The sequence below is a fragment of the Heteronotia binoei genome, chromosome 18 (assembly GCF_032191835.1).
Source record: "Heteronotia binoei isolate CCM8104 ecotype False Entrance Well chromosome 18, APGP_CSIRO_Hbin_v1, whole genome shotgun sequence".
Classification (NCBI taxonomy): domain Eukaryota; kingdom Metazoa; phylum Chordata; class Lepidosauria; order Squamata; family Gekkonidae; genus Heteronotia; species Heteronotia binoei.
In genome coordinates this window covers 6,325,836-6,340,194 of record NC_083240.1, presented here as the reverse complement: position 1 = coordinate 6,340,194, position 14,359 = coordinate 6,325,836, and the positions used below count along the sequence as shown (strand labels likewise).

Sequence of the window (14,359 nt, the reverse complement as noted above, 5' to 3'; positions counted from 1 at the left end):
GATGTTTATTCTATGTGGCTCTTATGTTAACCAAGTTTGGCCCCCCCTGGGCCAGAGAATCAAGTTGTGTAGAAACAGAAGGATCACCGAGTCCTAGGGTTGGAAGGGACCTCCAGCGTCATCTAGTCCAACCCCCTGCACAATGCAGGAAATTCACAAATACCTCCCCCTAAATTCACAGGATTGCTTTTGATCTTTTGAAGCAGATGCTTTTCTCTTTGGGGTGGCTAAATAAGATGCGAATTCAAGTGCACCTTGCTAAAAAAAGTAAAGCACGTCTGGACAGCAGTGATGATGGAGGGCTTCTTTCCATTCGACTTTATTCCCCCCCCCCCCTTCATCTTGAAAGGTCCCTGGGCGTTACCGCTTATCTTCACAGGGCAGAGGGAATGCCTGTGAACGACAAGGGAGGGTTTGTGGGCAGAGTCCGGCCTCCGGAGCGTGACTCGATTAGCGTCTGGTATCCCAGGGCTTTGTGGGGCCCATCTGCTTTTCAGCTTTCGCTCCTCTCCCCACCTCGGCGGCGTGTGGCACGATCTCATTTCTGTTCCCAGCTTGTCTCAGCTGTAAACACTTAAAGGGAACATATTGGCTTTTTATTGGTCTCCAGCAAATTACAAATGGGTTTTGGCAGAAGCGCTACAGCAACTTGGTTTCTGGAGCAGGAAGGGGGTACAGCTCCGTTCCGGTGGCTGAGCCATTTGCCCTAGTGGCAAAAGGGGGTCCGCGGGAAGACCTTTTGGGGCTGGATTAGGCCCCAGCCTCTGCTTTCCCCACAGAGCAGGGCTTGAAGGCAATTGCTAGCAGCCGGCTTTCAGCAGGACACAACCTCGGAACATGGGGATTCCGCTTGGGTCCACCAGTGGCCATGATGGCTGTCCTCTAGGAATGTTCTTGAACCGGGGTGGCCAAACTTGCTTAACATAAGAGCCACATAGAATACACACCAGATGTTTGAGAGCCACATGAATGTCAGACGTTTGAGAGAAAGGAGGGAGGGGGGGAAATGATGGGAAGGGGGGGAGGGGGAAAGAAAGCAACTTGGCGTGGAGAAGTGATTTAAAGAGACAAATGCCTTCTTCTTCCAGCTGGTTGACGGCGGGGGGGGGAGCTTTGAGAGCCGCACGATATGTGTGAAAGAGCCACACCTGGCTCCCGAGCCTCAGTTTGGCCACCCTTATTCTTCATCGTCTTTTAAAAGCCGTCGCTTCTTCCTGGGCAGTGTTCCCTCTAAGCTGAGGTAGTGGGAGCTAGCTCGCCATTCTTTAGCCTCTGGTTTGCACATTTTTGCCTTCGCCCGGGAAGGATGTCCCCAGAGCAAGCTAATGGATGCAGTAGCCAAATTGCTCGCTCCCAACTTTAATGCTGGTAGCTCACAAAGTAGATTTTTGCTCACCAGACTCCACAGCTGAAGGGAAGCATCGATCCCGGGATTTTTTTCTTTTTTTGCCAACAAGTCACTCACAGCTGCATTATGGAGTCCCTGGAGGACTTTCGGGCAAGAGATTACCGAAGCAGGCAATGGCAAGCCACCTCTGTCTTTGGAGACCCTGGACTTCCTTGGGATTCTCTCATCCAAATGCTAAGCCAGGACAGTTCCTGCTTATCTTCTGAGATTGGACATAGCTAGCCGTTAACAGCTATAAATTAACGATGCATTCTGGGACAACGTGTTCTGTGTGAGCCTGTCCAAGATCTGCCGTCCAACTTTGCCCTCTACCATAGATCTTTTTCACACAGCCTAAGTATTCCGGTATGCCAGCTGGTCAGTTACTGAACAGTAACGGGTTTCTGCTGGCATTTCAGACAGACCTGATTCAGTAACTGGCTGCTACCGGAATACTCTCACCTTTTCACACAGTCCCGCGGCTGTCCCGGTAGTGAGGCATGCCTGAGTCGTTACTAACAAAGAGCAGCTTCTTCCACTTTTCAACCCCTTCTTCTGGGTTGAAATCGCTATGGAGTGCTGTGTGAAATGTCCAGTATCTAACCCGGGAGCAGTTTTCGCACCCTTTTTCGCCCGCCGGTGCGCGCGATCTCCGGCTTTTTTTTTTTTTGGAACGTCGGGCTAAGATCGCTATAGCGCTATAGCGACATATCACAACAGCATCACTGTAGGGATGCCTGGGCTCCATTAAGATGCCAGATATCGCCGCCGCTGAAACCTGGTAACTTATCTCAATAGAGCCTAGCCATCTCTATGGTGTTGCTGTTGTGATACCTCGCTATAGCGCTATAGCGATCTTTGCCCGACGTTCCAAAAAAAATAATAAGCTGGAGATCACGAGCTGGCAGGCAAAAACGGCTGGCTCTGGTGGAAGCGAGATAAGAGCGGAACAGTGTGAAATGGCTCGCTTCAATCACGGAACACTATCGGGAAAAAAAAATGTGTCTGAAAACTCCCATCCCTGTCTCGGATTACTGCAAGGCGGCACAATACCGACTCCCTTCCGGCTTCCACTGGTAAGTGATAAAAGGGCCATAATATTAGAGTGGTTTCCCAGGGTGCAGTGTCCATATAGCCAAACCTCTCTGTAGCCATAAGGACTAGCAGCTTGTTCTCCTTTAGAAGTTCCCATGAGGAGAAATAGGCTGAAGCTTCCTATAATGAACTTGGCTGGGATAGTATGGAGTATACTGGGGTGGCTGAACGGTGGCTTGGGATCCCCGTGTGGCTCTTTCACACATATTGCATGGCTCTTGAAACCCCACTGCCTCATCAGCCAGCTTGGAGAAGGCAATTCTTTCTTTACATCACTTCTCCATGCCAAGCCAGCCAGCGGCTTGGAGGATGCATTTAAAGTTAAAGTTGCTTTCATTCCACTTCCTTCCCTCCCTCCCTCCCTTCTCTCAGACATCTGATGTTTATTCTATGGAATTGGAGCCAAGTGCAGCATGTCTCATGAGCAGGGTTCGAAGAGGAGACTTCCCAGCACTGGTAACCTTCAAGGCCCTGGCCATAAGTTGAATCAGATGGGCCCTCCCAATACCTGGAATTTAAATCTGGATGGCAAAGGGAGAAGTAATGGAATCTATTCATCGGAGAGCCAGTTTGGTGTAGTGGTGAAGTGTGTGGACTCTTATCTGGGAGGACCAGGTTTGATTCCCCACTCCTCCACTTGCAGCTGCTGGAATGGCCTTGGGGCAGCCACAGCTCTGGCAGAGGTTGTCCTTGAAAGGGCAGCTGCTGGGAGAGCCCTCTCAGCCCCACCCACCTCACAGGGTGTCTGTCGTGGGAGAGGAAGGTAAAGGAGATTGTGAGCCGCTCTGAGACTCTTCGGGGTGGAGGGCGGGATATAAATCCAATATCTTCTTCTTTGCTATGTAGCATCTATCTGCATTATTCTGATGCTTTTCTTTCTGGCCCCTTGCTCCTTAAATCCTGCATGTCCATGTAGTGGTTGATGTAGAGAGTGCACTGAAGGAAGAATGGCCATCCTGCCAGCTTTTGGAACACTTCTGAGAACACAGACCTGGCAGGCAAAATAAAGTTCTAGAATTCAAACACCATAGCCACATTCAGACGTTGCAACGTGACATGTAAAGATCTCTGGTTAGTCTACCAGATGCAAGTCACAAATCCCCATGTGGGTATAACACCCGGGCTTTCTCCTCTCTTGTTTCCTGGAAGAAGGATTCCTCCCAGTTCTGTGGCCGGACATCCCTTTTAAAAGATGGCACCAGTTAGCAGATCAAAACGGGTACCAACCAATGTTCCCTCTAAACTGCAGTCTTTTGAGCAAAAATTCTACTTTGTGAGCTGCTGGTATAAAAGCTGTGAGCTACTAGCATTAAAGTTGTGAAAAGGAAAGGAAAGGTCCCCAGTGTAAGCACCAGTCGTTTCCGACTCAGGGGTGACGTTGCTTTCACAACGTTTTCATGGCAGACTTTTTACGGGGTGGTTTGCCATTGCCTTCCCCAGCCATCTACGCTTCCCTCCCTAGCAAGCTGGGTGCTCATTTTACCGACCTCGGAAGGATGGAAGGCTGAGTCAACCTCAAGCCGGCTACCTGAAAACCAAGCTTCCACCGGGGATCAAACTCAGGGCGTAAGCAGAGCTTAGGACTGCAGTACAGCACTGCAGCTTAAACACTCTGCACCACGGGGCTCTTCTGTCGTGAGCCACTGCACAAATTATTGTGCTCTGGGGCCATTTTTCTGAACTAAGACAAAAATGTGTGAGCTGGAGGCTAAAAATCTGTGAGCTAGCTCACGCTAACGCAGCTTAGAGGGAGCACTGGTACCAACAGCAGTGAAGAAAGAACCTTCGGACACTGATTTTGGAGGCCCGTGTGGGTTGCCAGCCAATCTAACCGGCGTTCAGCTTAACCGTGCTGTGTGAACGCGGCCCTGGTGAGCCCAGCTGAATCGGTTTAGTTCTACGGGAGCCGTTGGCTTCAAAAAGCCAGTGCTGAATGTTGTGCTGGCACAGGCTGCCCGGTGCACAGGAGATCCGATTTCGCCAATGACTTCATGTTTCAAAAGCTTCCCTCCCCCCCACACCTTTTCCAAGCTGGAACCGCGGTAGTTTCTGATCAAGACTCATGTCTTGAACTACCTCAGTGGAAAATCTGTCTGGGGAGGAAACTGCAGCTGGAAACAGATCACCGTGGTGAAATTTGCCCGGAGAAAGGCGTTTTTATGGCCCTTCTCCGTGACGTCGTCGGCTCAGGGCCGGCTTGCAGGTGTCCCGCTTGCAAGAAGCTCTTTCAGGAAACCTTTGAGAACAGGATGCGATTGCTTGAGATTTCTGCCCTGGGACACGCAGCTCTGTATCTGATAGCAGCCAACGCTTGCAGCTGGCTCCAGACGGGGTCTGGATTGTGTGTTGCCATTCCAAAGTTGTTCACTACGCAAGGGTGCAGCGGAGCTGTTCAGAAATGGGCTTAAATTCCAGAGCTATGAGATGAATTGCAGAGCGAGAGATGGGCTAGCCCCAGAGCTCCCGTAAGCTGCTTGGAATGGCATCGTCAGGGAGGGGCCGTGGGTCAGGGGTGAGAGCATCTGCTTGGCATGCAGAAGGTCCCAGGTTCAATCCCTGACATCTCCAGCTAAAGGACCAAGCAGGAGGTGAGATTCCCTTACCGGCCCTCGATGGTGTGCCTCTGTCAGCGGCGCACAGGGTTAGGAGCCTGGGGGTGCTACTGGAGCCTACCCTAACTATGGAGGCCCAGATAGCAGCCACTGCCAAGTCCGCATTTTTTCATCTTAGGCGGGCAAGGCAGTTGGCCCCTTTCCTGGAGGGCGACGACCTGGCAACAGTGATCCATGCAACGGTCACCTCAAGGCTGGATTACTGCAATGCCCTCTACATGGGGCTGCCCTTGTGCCGAACCCGGAAGTTGCAGCTAGTGCAGAATGCCGCTGCCCGGCTGTTGTTAGGGCTCCCTAGACGGGAGCACATCCAGCCGGGGCTTCGGGGACTGCACTGGCTGCCGATAACATACCGAGTTCGGTACAAGGTGCTGGTTATGACCTTTAAAGCCCTTTATGGTCTGGGACCTGCCTACCTTAGGGACCGTCTCTCCCCACATGTCCCCCAGAGAGTGCTGAGGTCGGGGTCTCAGAACCTCCTTATAATCCCTGGGCCAAAGGAGGCCCGTCTGAAAGCGACCAGGGACAGGGCCTTCTCGATTGCAGCTCCCTGTTGGTGGAATCAGCTCCCGGAGGAGGTGAGGGCCCTGCGGAACCTTGAACAGTTCCGCAGGGCCTGTAAAACAACCCTCTTCCGGTTGGCATATAATTAACTGTGAGCAGAATGCCTGAATATTAAATCTTAAACATCAGATTACTGAATATTGGAAATTTGAAGGACTGATTTAAGGAATAGTAGCATAGTGTATATCGATGTGAGTTTTATGTATTTTTAGGCTTTTATGTATTTTATTGTATAATTTTAATTGTATTTAAATCGACCTTTGTTAGCTTTTATTGTTGTAAGCCGCCCTGAGCCCACCTCGGTGGGGTAGGGCGGGATATAAATCGAATAAAGTAAAGTAAAGTATGGGAAAGTCCTCAGGCTGAGACCCTGCAGAGCTGCTGTCAGTCCAACGAACCAGTGGCCTGCTTCCGTAAGGTAGCTTCAATTTGAATAATCAGGGCTTTTTTGTAGCAGGAGCTCCTTTGCATAATAGGCCATGGACCCCTGATGTAGCCAGTCCTCCTGGAGCTTACAGTATGCCCTGTACTAAGAGCCCTGTAAGCTCTTGGATGATTGGCTACGTCAGGGGTGTGTGGCCTAATATGCAAAGGATGTCCTGCTACAACCCCCCACCCCCCCGTGAATAATGAAGAAGACAATGATGATACTGTATTTATATCCCACCCTCCACTCTGAATCTCAGAGTCTCAAAGTGGCTGACAATCTCCTTTACCTTCCTCCCCCACAACAGACACTCTGTGAGGTGGGTGGGGCTGAGAGAGCTCTCCCAGAGGCTGCCCTTCCGAGGACAGCTCTGCACGAGCTATGGTTGACCCAAGGCCATTCCAGCAGCTGCAAGTGATAACATTAGATTTATACCATGCCCTCCACTTCGAATCTCAGAGCAGCTCACAATCTCCTTTGCTTTCCTCACCCACAACAGACACCTTGCGAGGTAGGTGGGGCTGAGAGAGCTCTCCCGGAAGCTGCCCTTTCGAGGACAGCTCTGTGAGAGCAATGGGTGACCCAAGGCCATTCCAGCAGCTGCCAGTGGAGGAACGGGGAATCAAACCCGGTTCTCCCTGATAAGAGTCCGCCCACTTAACCACTACACCAAACTGGTATGTGGGGTCCATATCTGGAAAATGTAGACGAATCCCCTTAGAAGCTCTTCTGAGGAAGATGTAGTTATCCAAAATGAGGCTTCACCTAGGAAACTGTTAAGAATAAAAAATGTTGTGGACTGCTACAAGGACTTCCCCCGTTTTGGGGTTCGGTCTTCAGTTTCCAGATATTGACGAGCACCGACCCAAGGAGACGTTCAATACGCTGAACTTGTTGGACTTACTTATACGGACTTATTGAACCAGTGACGTGACATTTCTACGATGTTTGAAAGTTGAATGCATGTTTGGATTGAACAAGAATTGTACGTATTAATGACACAAAGCACACGGAATTTTAAATTGCTTTATTGAAATTATATGAAATAGAATTGCACTCGACGCGGGGTGGCTATGAACGCTTGGCCGCCACAATCCCTGTGGTAGTTTTTCTGACGCCTCCTGCTTAAAACCCCATAAGCCAGAATGATCGTGAGGCCCTGCTTTCACAGTCTATGTCCGTACTGGAAATCAAGATCAAACGAGCTTTTGCCTTTCTGCTCTATGGGAGGTTTCTTTCCTCCCCGAGCTTGCTTTTGGGCACCTGTGTGCAGAGTGGGTGGTATTCCACTGCTTACTCTGCTGCATTGTGAGGACTGTTGATTCCCCTTTTCAGCTTCCTGACTGCTAAGGTTACTCAGGAGTTTGTGGTGAAGTGCCTTATCAAAAACCTTTTGTAAAGCTAAATATATAGTAAGAAAAGTATTTAGAGAGCCAGTTTGGTGTCGTGGTTGAGTGAGCGGACTCTTATCTGGGAGAACCGGGTTTGATTCCCCACTCCTCCATTCGCACCTGCTGGAATGGCCTTGGGTCAGCCATAGCTCTTGGAGTTGTCCTTGTGAGCCAGTTTGGTGTAAAGGTTAAGTGTGCAGACTCTTATCTGGGAGAACCGGGTTTGATTCCCCACTGCTCCAGTTGCAGCTGCTGGAATGGCCTCGGGTCAGCCGTAGTTCTCATAGAGCTGTCCTTGAAAAGGGCAGCTTCTGTGAGAGTTCTCTCAGCCCCACCCACCTCACAGGGTGTCTGTTGTGGGGGGGAGAAGATATAGGAGATTGTAAGCCACTCTGATTCAGAGAAAAGGGCTGGGTATAAATCTGCAGTCGTCTTCTTGTATAAGTTCTGCTTTCTCTAGTGAAGCCTGAGGGTGCGTTCACATTACACTAAACAATGCACTTTGCAACTGGATTTTTACTTGTGTAAGAACAGCAAAAATTCACTTGCAAAATGTTAGTGTAGTGTGAACGCACCCTGAAGCAAAGTGAAACCAACTGAGTGTAGTTTGTCCATATATGTTTTCCTGAGAATGGGGCTCTCTCTGGTTGGCAACCAGAGAAGCCTATCAAGCTTTGGAAGGCTGCGATTGGTCCTTTCACAGGTCTTGTTGTTCAGTCGCACAGTCGAGTCCGGCTCTTTGCGACCCCATGGACAAAGTCATGCTAGGCCAGAAGGGCACAAAAGTGTCCCTCTCCTTCATTGGGAGGTCAGGGACCCTTTTAAAAATGTGATTTGTTCTCCCCAAGATCCTTTGTCTAGTGATGTCAGAAGTAGAACTCTGGGCCTTCTGCATCCTAAGCAAGTGTTTTCATTGAGTTATGGAGCCCTTTTATGAAGCTAGAGGGTGTGTCTGGTTTTATTTGGGGGGAGGGAGCAGGAAAGAACCCTGGTAAAGAGCTCTGGAGTGGGGAAAGAGAGCTCAAGAGCTGAAGGAGCCACTTGAAAGAGGAAAGGAATTAAGTAAGGTGGCGCAGGGTTCCCCCATAGTTTCATAGCTCTTGTAGGAGCTGTATTTACTAACCTTGGTGTCAAGGCAAAGAGAGATGCATAATGATGCAAATAGCGGCCACTGGTTTATATGGTACATGTGTGTGCCCAAATGTAATTCCCTAACGTTTCCCTGTGCTGGTCTTATGGGGACTGTTATTCCCAGCTTTTTTAAAGTTTCGTAGCATGGTCGTGTTGTAAAGTGTATACATATGTATTTTATCTTTTTATTTTATCTTTCTGTGCAGAGAAAGATATTTTTATTTTATCTTTCTGTGCAAAGAAAATTAAGAGTTTTAATCGGGGCTTTTTTTCTGCCAGAGCCCACAGGAGTGCAGCTGTGCTTGGGCTGGCCTGACCTTTCCTGTAGCAGGCCATGTGCTCCTCCACCAGCCCAAGCAGAGCTTGGCCTGATATGCAAATGAGCCCCTGCTGCACGTTTGCTTAAAAAAAAAAGCACTGCTTTTAATAGACATGTGTGTAATATTTGTTCATGTCTCACAGCTCTCAAACATCTGACGTTTATTCTATGCCACCTCTGGTGTAAGAAGAAGAAGATGATATTGGATTTATATCCCGCCCTCCACTCCGAAGAGTCTCAGAGAGGCTCACAATCTCCTTTACCTTCCTCCCCCACAACAGACTCCCTGTGAGGTAGATGAAGATATTGGATTTATATCCCGCCCTCCACTCCTAGGAGTCTCAGAGGGGCTCACAATCTCCTTTACCTTCCTCCCCCTCAACAGACACCCTGTGAGGTAGATGAAGATATTGGATTTATATCCTGCCCTCCACTCCTAGGAGTCTCAGAGCGGCTCACAATCTCCTTTACCTTCCTCCCCCTCAACAGACACCTTGTGAGGTAGATGAAGATATTGGATTTATATCCCGCCCTCCACTCCTAGGAGTCTCAGAGGGGCTCACCATCTCCTTTACCTTCTCCCCCCAACAGACACCCTGTGAGGTAGATGAAGATATTGGATTTATATCCCGCCCTCCACTCCGAAGAGTCTCAGAGCGGCTCACAATCTCCTTTACCTTCCCCCCCCCACAACAGGCACCCTGTGAGGTAGAGGAAGATATTGGATTTATATCCCGCCCTCCACTCCGAAGAGTCTCAGAGTGGCTCACAATCTCCTTTACCTTCCTCCCCCACAACAGACACCCTGTTAGGTGGGTGGGGCTGAGAGAGCTCTCTCAGAAGCTGCCCTTTCAAGGACAGAGGCTCAGAGCGGCCTACAATCTCCTTTCCCTTCCTCCCCCACAACAGACACCCTGTGAGGTGGGTGGGACTGAGAGAGCTCTCCCAGAAGCTGCCCTTTCAAGGACAGCGTCTGCCAGAGCTACGGCTGACCCAAGGCCATGCCAGCAGGTGCAAGTGGAGGAGTGGGAAATCAAACCCGGTTCTTCCAGATAAGAGTCCACACACTTAACCACTACACCAAGACTGGCTCCCAGTTGAACGAACTGAGGTTTAGCGACCTGCTCAGTGATATGTTTTGAACCGTCTTGTAGTTCGCTGTTCCAACTTAAATTTCACAACTAATGTTTGTTTTTTTTTGTCTCTCCCTCTCTCCTGCAGCTGAGCCTTTGCCTCTGATGGACCTCTGTCGACGTTCCGTGCGCCTCACGCTGGGCAAGGACCGGTTGAGTGAGATCCATGAGCTGCCGCTTCCTGAATCCCTCAAGAGTTACCTTCTCTATCAATAACTCCGCCGGAAGGACTCGCTTGCACAAGAGGGTGGCTGTGGCCTCTCTGGATGAGCAGCCCGCTTCCCCTGCCCTTCCCTCTCCTGGTGCAAACCTTTGGCAGGCAACTGGCTCGACGTCTGTTCCCCTTCACTCTGCCAAACCCAAACCCAGCTGTTTGGCAAGAGCTCCTTATGCAAATCTCGATCGGGGCAGGGGGAGAAGATCATAGCCCCCCCCCCCCCTAATCCAACCACTGACAAGCCAGCAGAACCTCGCTGTGCCCATATCTCGCTCATCCTTGGCCATCGTCTGAGTGGCGCTCTTGTTTGGTTCCCCTCTCTTACGCTGGCTGGAGAGGGAACAGGATTTGGGGGGAGACGGCAGCTAAGATTCCAGGTGCTAGGCCGCCTCGGCTGCAGTGTGCGAGTTGGCGTACCAAAACAGCCAGTTTTTTCCTCCAGCAGGCAAAACCGTGACAGAGAAAATGTCTCCGTTTGTTCAGACAAAGAGACTGCCGGAAGGGGCCCTGGCTGTCGCCGGGATTGGCTTTCTCCGTGCTGTGCCCCCTTGCTGTTGGGCCTTGTGTTGCCATACCAGTTCGGTACCGACTGGAGGCCCGAAACCTCGATGCTGCCATTTTGACTGCTCCGTCTGGATATTCACTTGAACCTGTAATTCTGAGGGTTGGCGTGAGAACATCTTCAAATGGTGCCCAGTTCCATTCTGCTGAAGGGGCCCCGGGCGGGAGCTTGCTCTTCTAGACTGACTTAAGTTCGTTGGCACAAGCCAAACCGATCGTTAAGGCTGGCCCTAGATTTCCCCCTGCCTCTTCCGTCCTCTTGTCAGCTTGAACAGAGCAAACTTTGGTTCTGAAACCCATGTGCTTCCTTCTCTCTCTGTAGTTTTCCAGGTGCATCGTTGGAGTCAGCCATCCTGGGTCTTGATCCGTGCATTTCCTGCTGTTGCAATTTGTGGCAAAACCAGAATTTTTAACTCCTTCCTTGGCGTTAAAGTTGTGTTAAAAGGGAGAGGAGAAAACTGATCCTTCGTAGTTACCTTAGGGCTGAAGACAAAGTTGTCTGCTTACCGGTAACCCCTTGTCTTGCCGTATCACTGCCTGACTTGTTGGATAGCTGGACAAATCTCTAGCCGGCTCTCAAGAGACGGCCTTGAGCAGCTGCTGTGAGCTGACCTCCTCCCCCCCCCCAAAAGGGCTTCCCCCCACCTTTTCTGTTCATTCAAGCTGTAAATTGGTCTGAAATGCAGGTCAGCAGTGAAGAATTGGATCCTTGGTTGGGGGTTGAATACAGCTGTTCTAGTTTCTTGACCTTCTTAGCCTTAACAAAAGGGAAGGGGGAGATGCATGTAGAAACACTGCTTGGTACAGAGTAGGGGAGTGAATGGGAAGGCAAGCTGTGTTCAGATCCTGATGTGCCCCGGTTGGTCTAGAAGAGCAAGTGAACTTTCTTATGTTGTTGTCGGGGCTATCCCAGTTCAGCAAACTTCTAAGCTGCCTTAGAGGGTTTAATCTTTGCACATGTTTTTTTCTTCTCCTGGGGAAGGAAAACACACACACTTGAGTGTCTTTCGCACCAGATTTGTGTAGGGGGGGAGGGTGTCTTCTCTTTTTATTCTGTACAGGTACAAATGGACTTGTTTGTTAGAAAAATGTTTAATATATTTTTTTGCTTCGGTTTGTAAAAAGGACTGTTTGGGGGTTATTTTTGTTTGTTTTGTTTTTAAGAAAAGCTGCTGTAGGGAGTTTATTTTTTTTGTTGTTGTTTTAAAGTAAAGTTGCCTATTTTTAAAAAGTGCACAGTGGGTGCCGAGTTCAGATCTGGGTGGGGACTTTGACCAGAGTTGTTTTTTTTCTTTAAAGGAAGGAAAAACATGTTAAAGGGTGGGACACTTTCGAATCACACAAGGTTTTAAATGTGTACAGAGCCAAGAATTTTAATTGAACGGTCCTGCATGCGTCTTCCACTGCCACCTGGAATTGGCCACATCGTCTGTTGTCTCTGGAACCAACTTCTTTCCTTTTCACCTCAGCCTCCTGTTTCCACCCGTGGTGTGTTTGGCTTGTACAGTTTTTAAATGTCTTGTTCTTCTTTTTTCCCCCTATTGACTATAGATAATCAGTAACCAAACTGAAAAAAAAATAAAAATTTATTAAATATTGAGAATTTGTGCTGATGGTTCCAAGTTATTGCAGTAACGGAGTACCTAGGAAAGGTTGCCTCTTATCAGCCTGGGCTTTTTGGACACAGAGGACTAGAGACTTGCATTGTTTAAAAAAAAAAGTATTGATGCCAAATTTAGAACAGATGTGCTTGTGAAGAAGATGATGATGATGATGATGATGATATTGGATTTATATCCCGCCTTCCACTCCGAATCTCAGAGAGGCTCACAATCTCCTTTATCTTCCTCCCCCACAACAGACACCCTGTGAGGTGGGTGAGGCTGAGAGAGCTCTCCCAGAAGCTGCCCTTTGAAGGACAGCTCTGCATGAGCTGTGGCTGACCCAAGGCCATTCCAGCAGATGCAAGTGGAGGAGTGGGGAATCAAACCCGGTTCTCCCAGATAAGAATCCACACACTTAACCACTACACCAAAGGGAGTACAAGACAAAAGCTTTGATCCTTTGCTTCTGCCTAGGAAAGCCAGGGAGTGGTTTCCTTGCTATCATTTTATCTTCAGATCCTTTGGGAGACTCTAGGCTGGAAAACTGAATGATGGGCCAGTGGCCACAGGGAGCCATGTTGGCCCAAAGCATAATCCAAAGACAAATGTAGAAGAAGAGTTGGTTTTAAACCCCGCCCTTCACTACCCAAAGGAGTCTCAGAGCAGCTTACAGTCTCCTTCCCTTCCTCTCCCTACAAACAGACACCCTGTGAGGTAGGCAGGACTGAGGGAGCTGTGGGTCACCCAGCAGGTTTCGTGTGGTGGCGGAGTGGGAAATCAAACCCGGCTCTCCAGATTAGAGACCGCTGCTCTTAACCGCCATGCCTTCTGCCAAGACCATTCTTATTGGCCTTCGTAAAAGTATGAGGTGGCTTTGATTTCTGACTGTCATAAGGTGATCTAGTCCGCCATGGTTTGCCTACTGAGGTTTGAGGGCCACCGGTTGCTACAGCTTTGCATGAGGAGGATTCTAGAGTTCAGTCTCTTGATCACAGGACCTGCGAGGGCAAAGCTGGAGAAGACTCCCATCTTAAAGAATTTGGCCAATGAAAGATATTGGGCTACACTAAAATTACTTTGGCCCTCTCCAAGAAGAAAAAGAAAACTCGAAGCACTCTTTCCTCAGAGAGGTATCACTTCACTTCTGTTTTTTTTCCCCCAACTCATTTTGCGGAGTGAGTCTTCATGCCTTCAACATCTGCAATTCAGCTTTGCTAGATGTGGAGAGGCATTGCGGGAAGGTCTTTATCGAAAATTCTGCGAGCGACTAGAGCAAAACTGTGCCAGCAGGAAACTTCTGCCTTGCTCTGACCTGGATAGCCACGGTGACCCCCATCTTGTCAGATCTCAGAAGCTAAACCAGGGTCAACTGTGGGTAGTACTTGGATGGGAGACCTCCTTGAAATACCAGAGCCAGGAGGTCGGGGCTGGCTTTATTCAGCCACCTCTCTGAATATCCTCCAGACCCCCAGTAGAGGTCAGTCACCAGAGGCTGACATCACTTCTAGTTGCAGGTACGCACCCCTCCCCCCCAAAAATACACCAAATACCAAAAGAAAAGAAAACTTCAGCCATGACACAGCATGAATACAGCACTGGCTTGCAAAGAGATATACGCCCCAGACCATGACTCAGGAGCCATATGCGGCTTTTTCACATATATTGTGTGGCTCCCAGAGGTCAAGGAGGCTTCTCAAGTAAGTGTGTTTAGCACTGGGACCTCAAGTCAGCCTCTGAGCGCTGATCCATAGGTAGGCGACTATTTCCACTGTGTGTGAAGTGTGGAAGGAGGGGAAATAGGCAGGCTTGCAAGCTCTTCTCCTCCACCGTAGAGGTCACCTGGAGCTCTTCAAGGAGCTGTATTTACTCAGCTCGGTGTAAAGGCAAAGAGAGATGCATGATGATGCAAATGGTGGTC

The 14,359-nt window shown here is 49.4% G+C and overlaps 1 protein-coding gene across 1 annotated transcript in view; it reads left to right on the top strand.

The window, feature by feature from the left end:
• The window catches only part of SPSB1 (splA/ryanodine receptor domain and SOCS box containing 1), an 80,847-nt gene extending 68,407 nt beyond the window's left edge, over positions 1–12,440 (top strand). The window contains exon 3 of the mRNA XM_060258807.1: positions 10,148–12,440. Within this exon, the coding sequence (XP_060114790.1) occupies positions 10,148–10,275 (128 nt within the window). The 3' untranslated portion in view covers positions 10,276–12,440. The remainder of the gene's footprint in view (positions 1–10,147) is intronic.
• Positions 12,441–14,359: the final 1,919 nt, after the last annotated feature.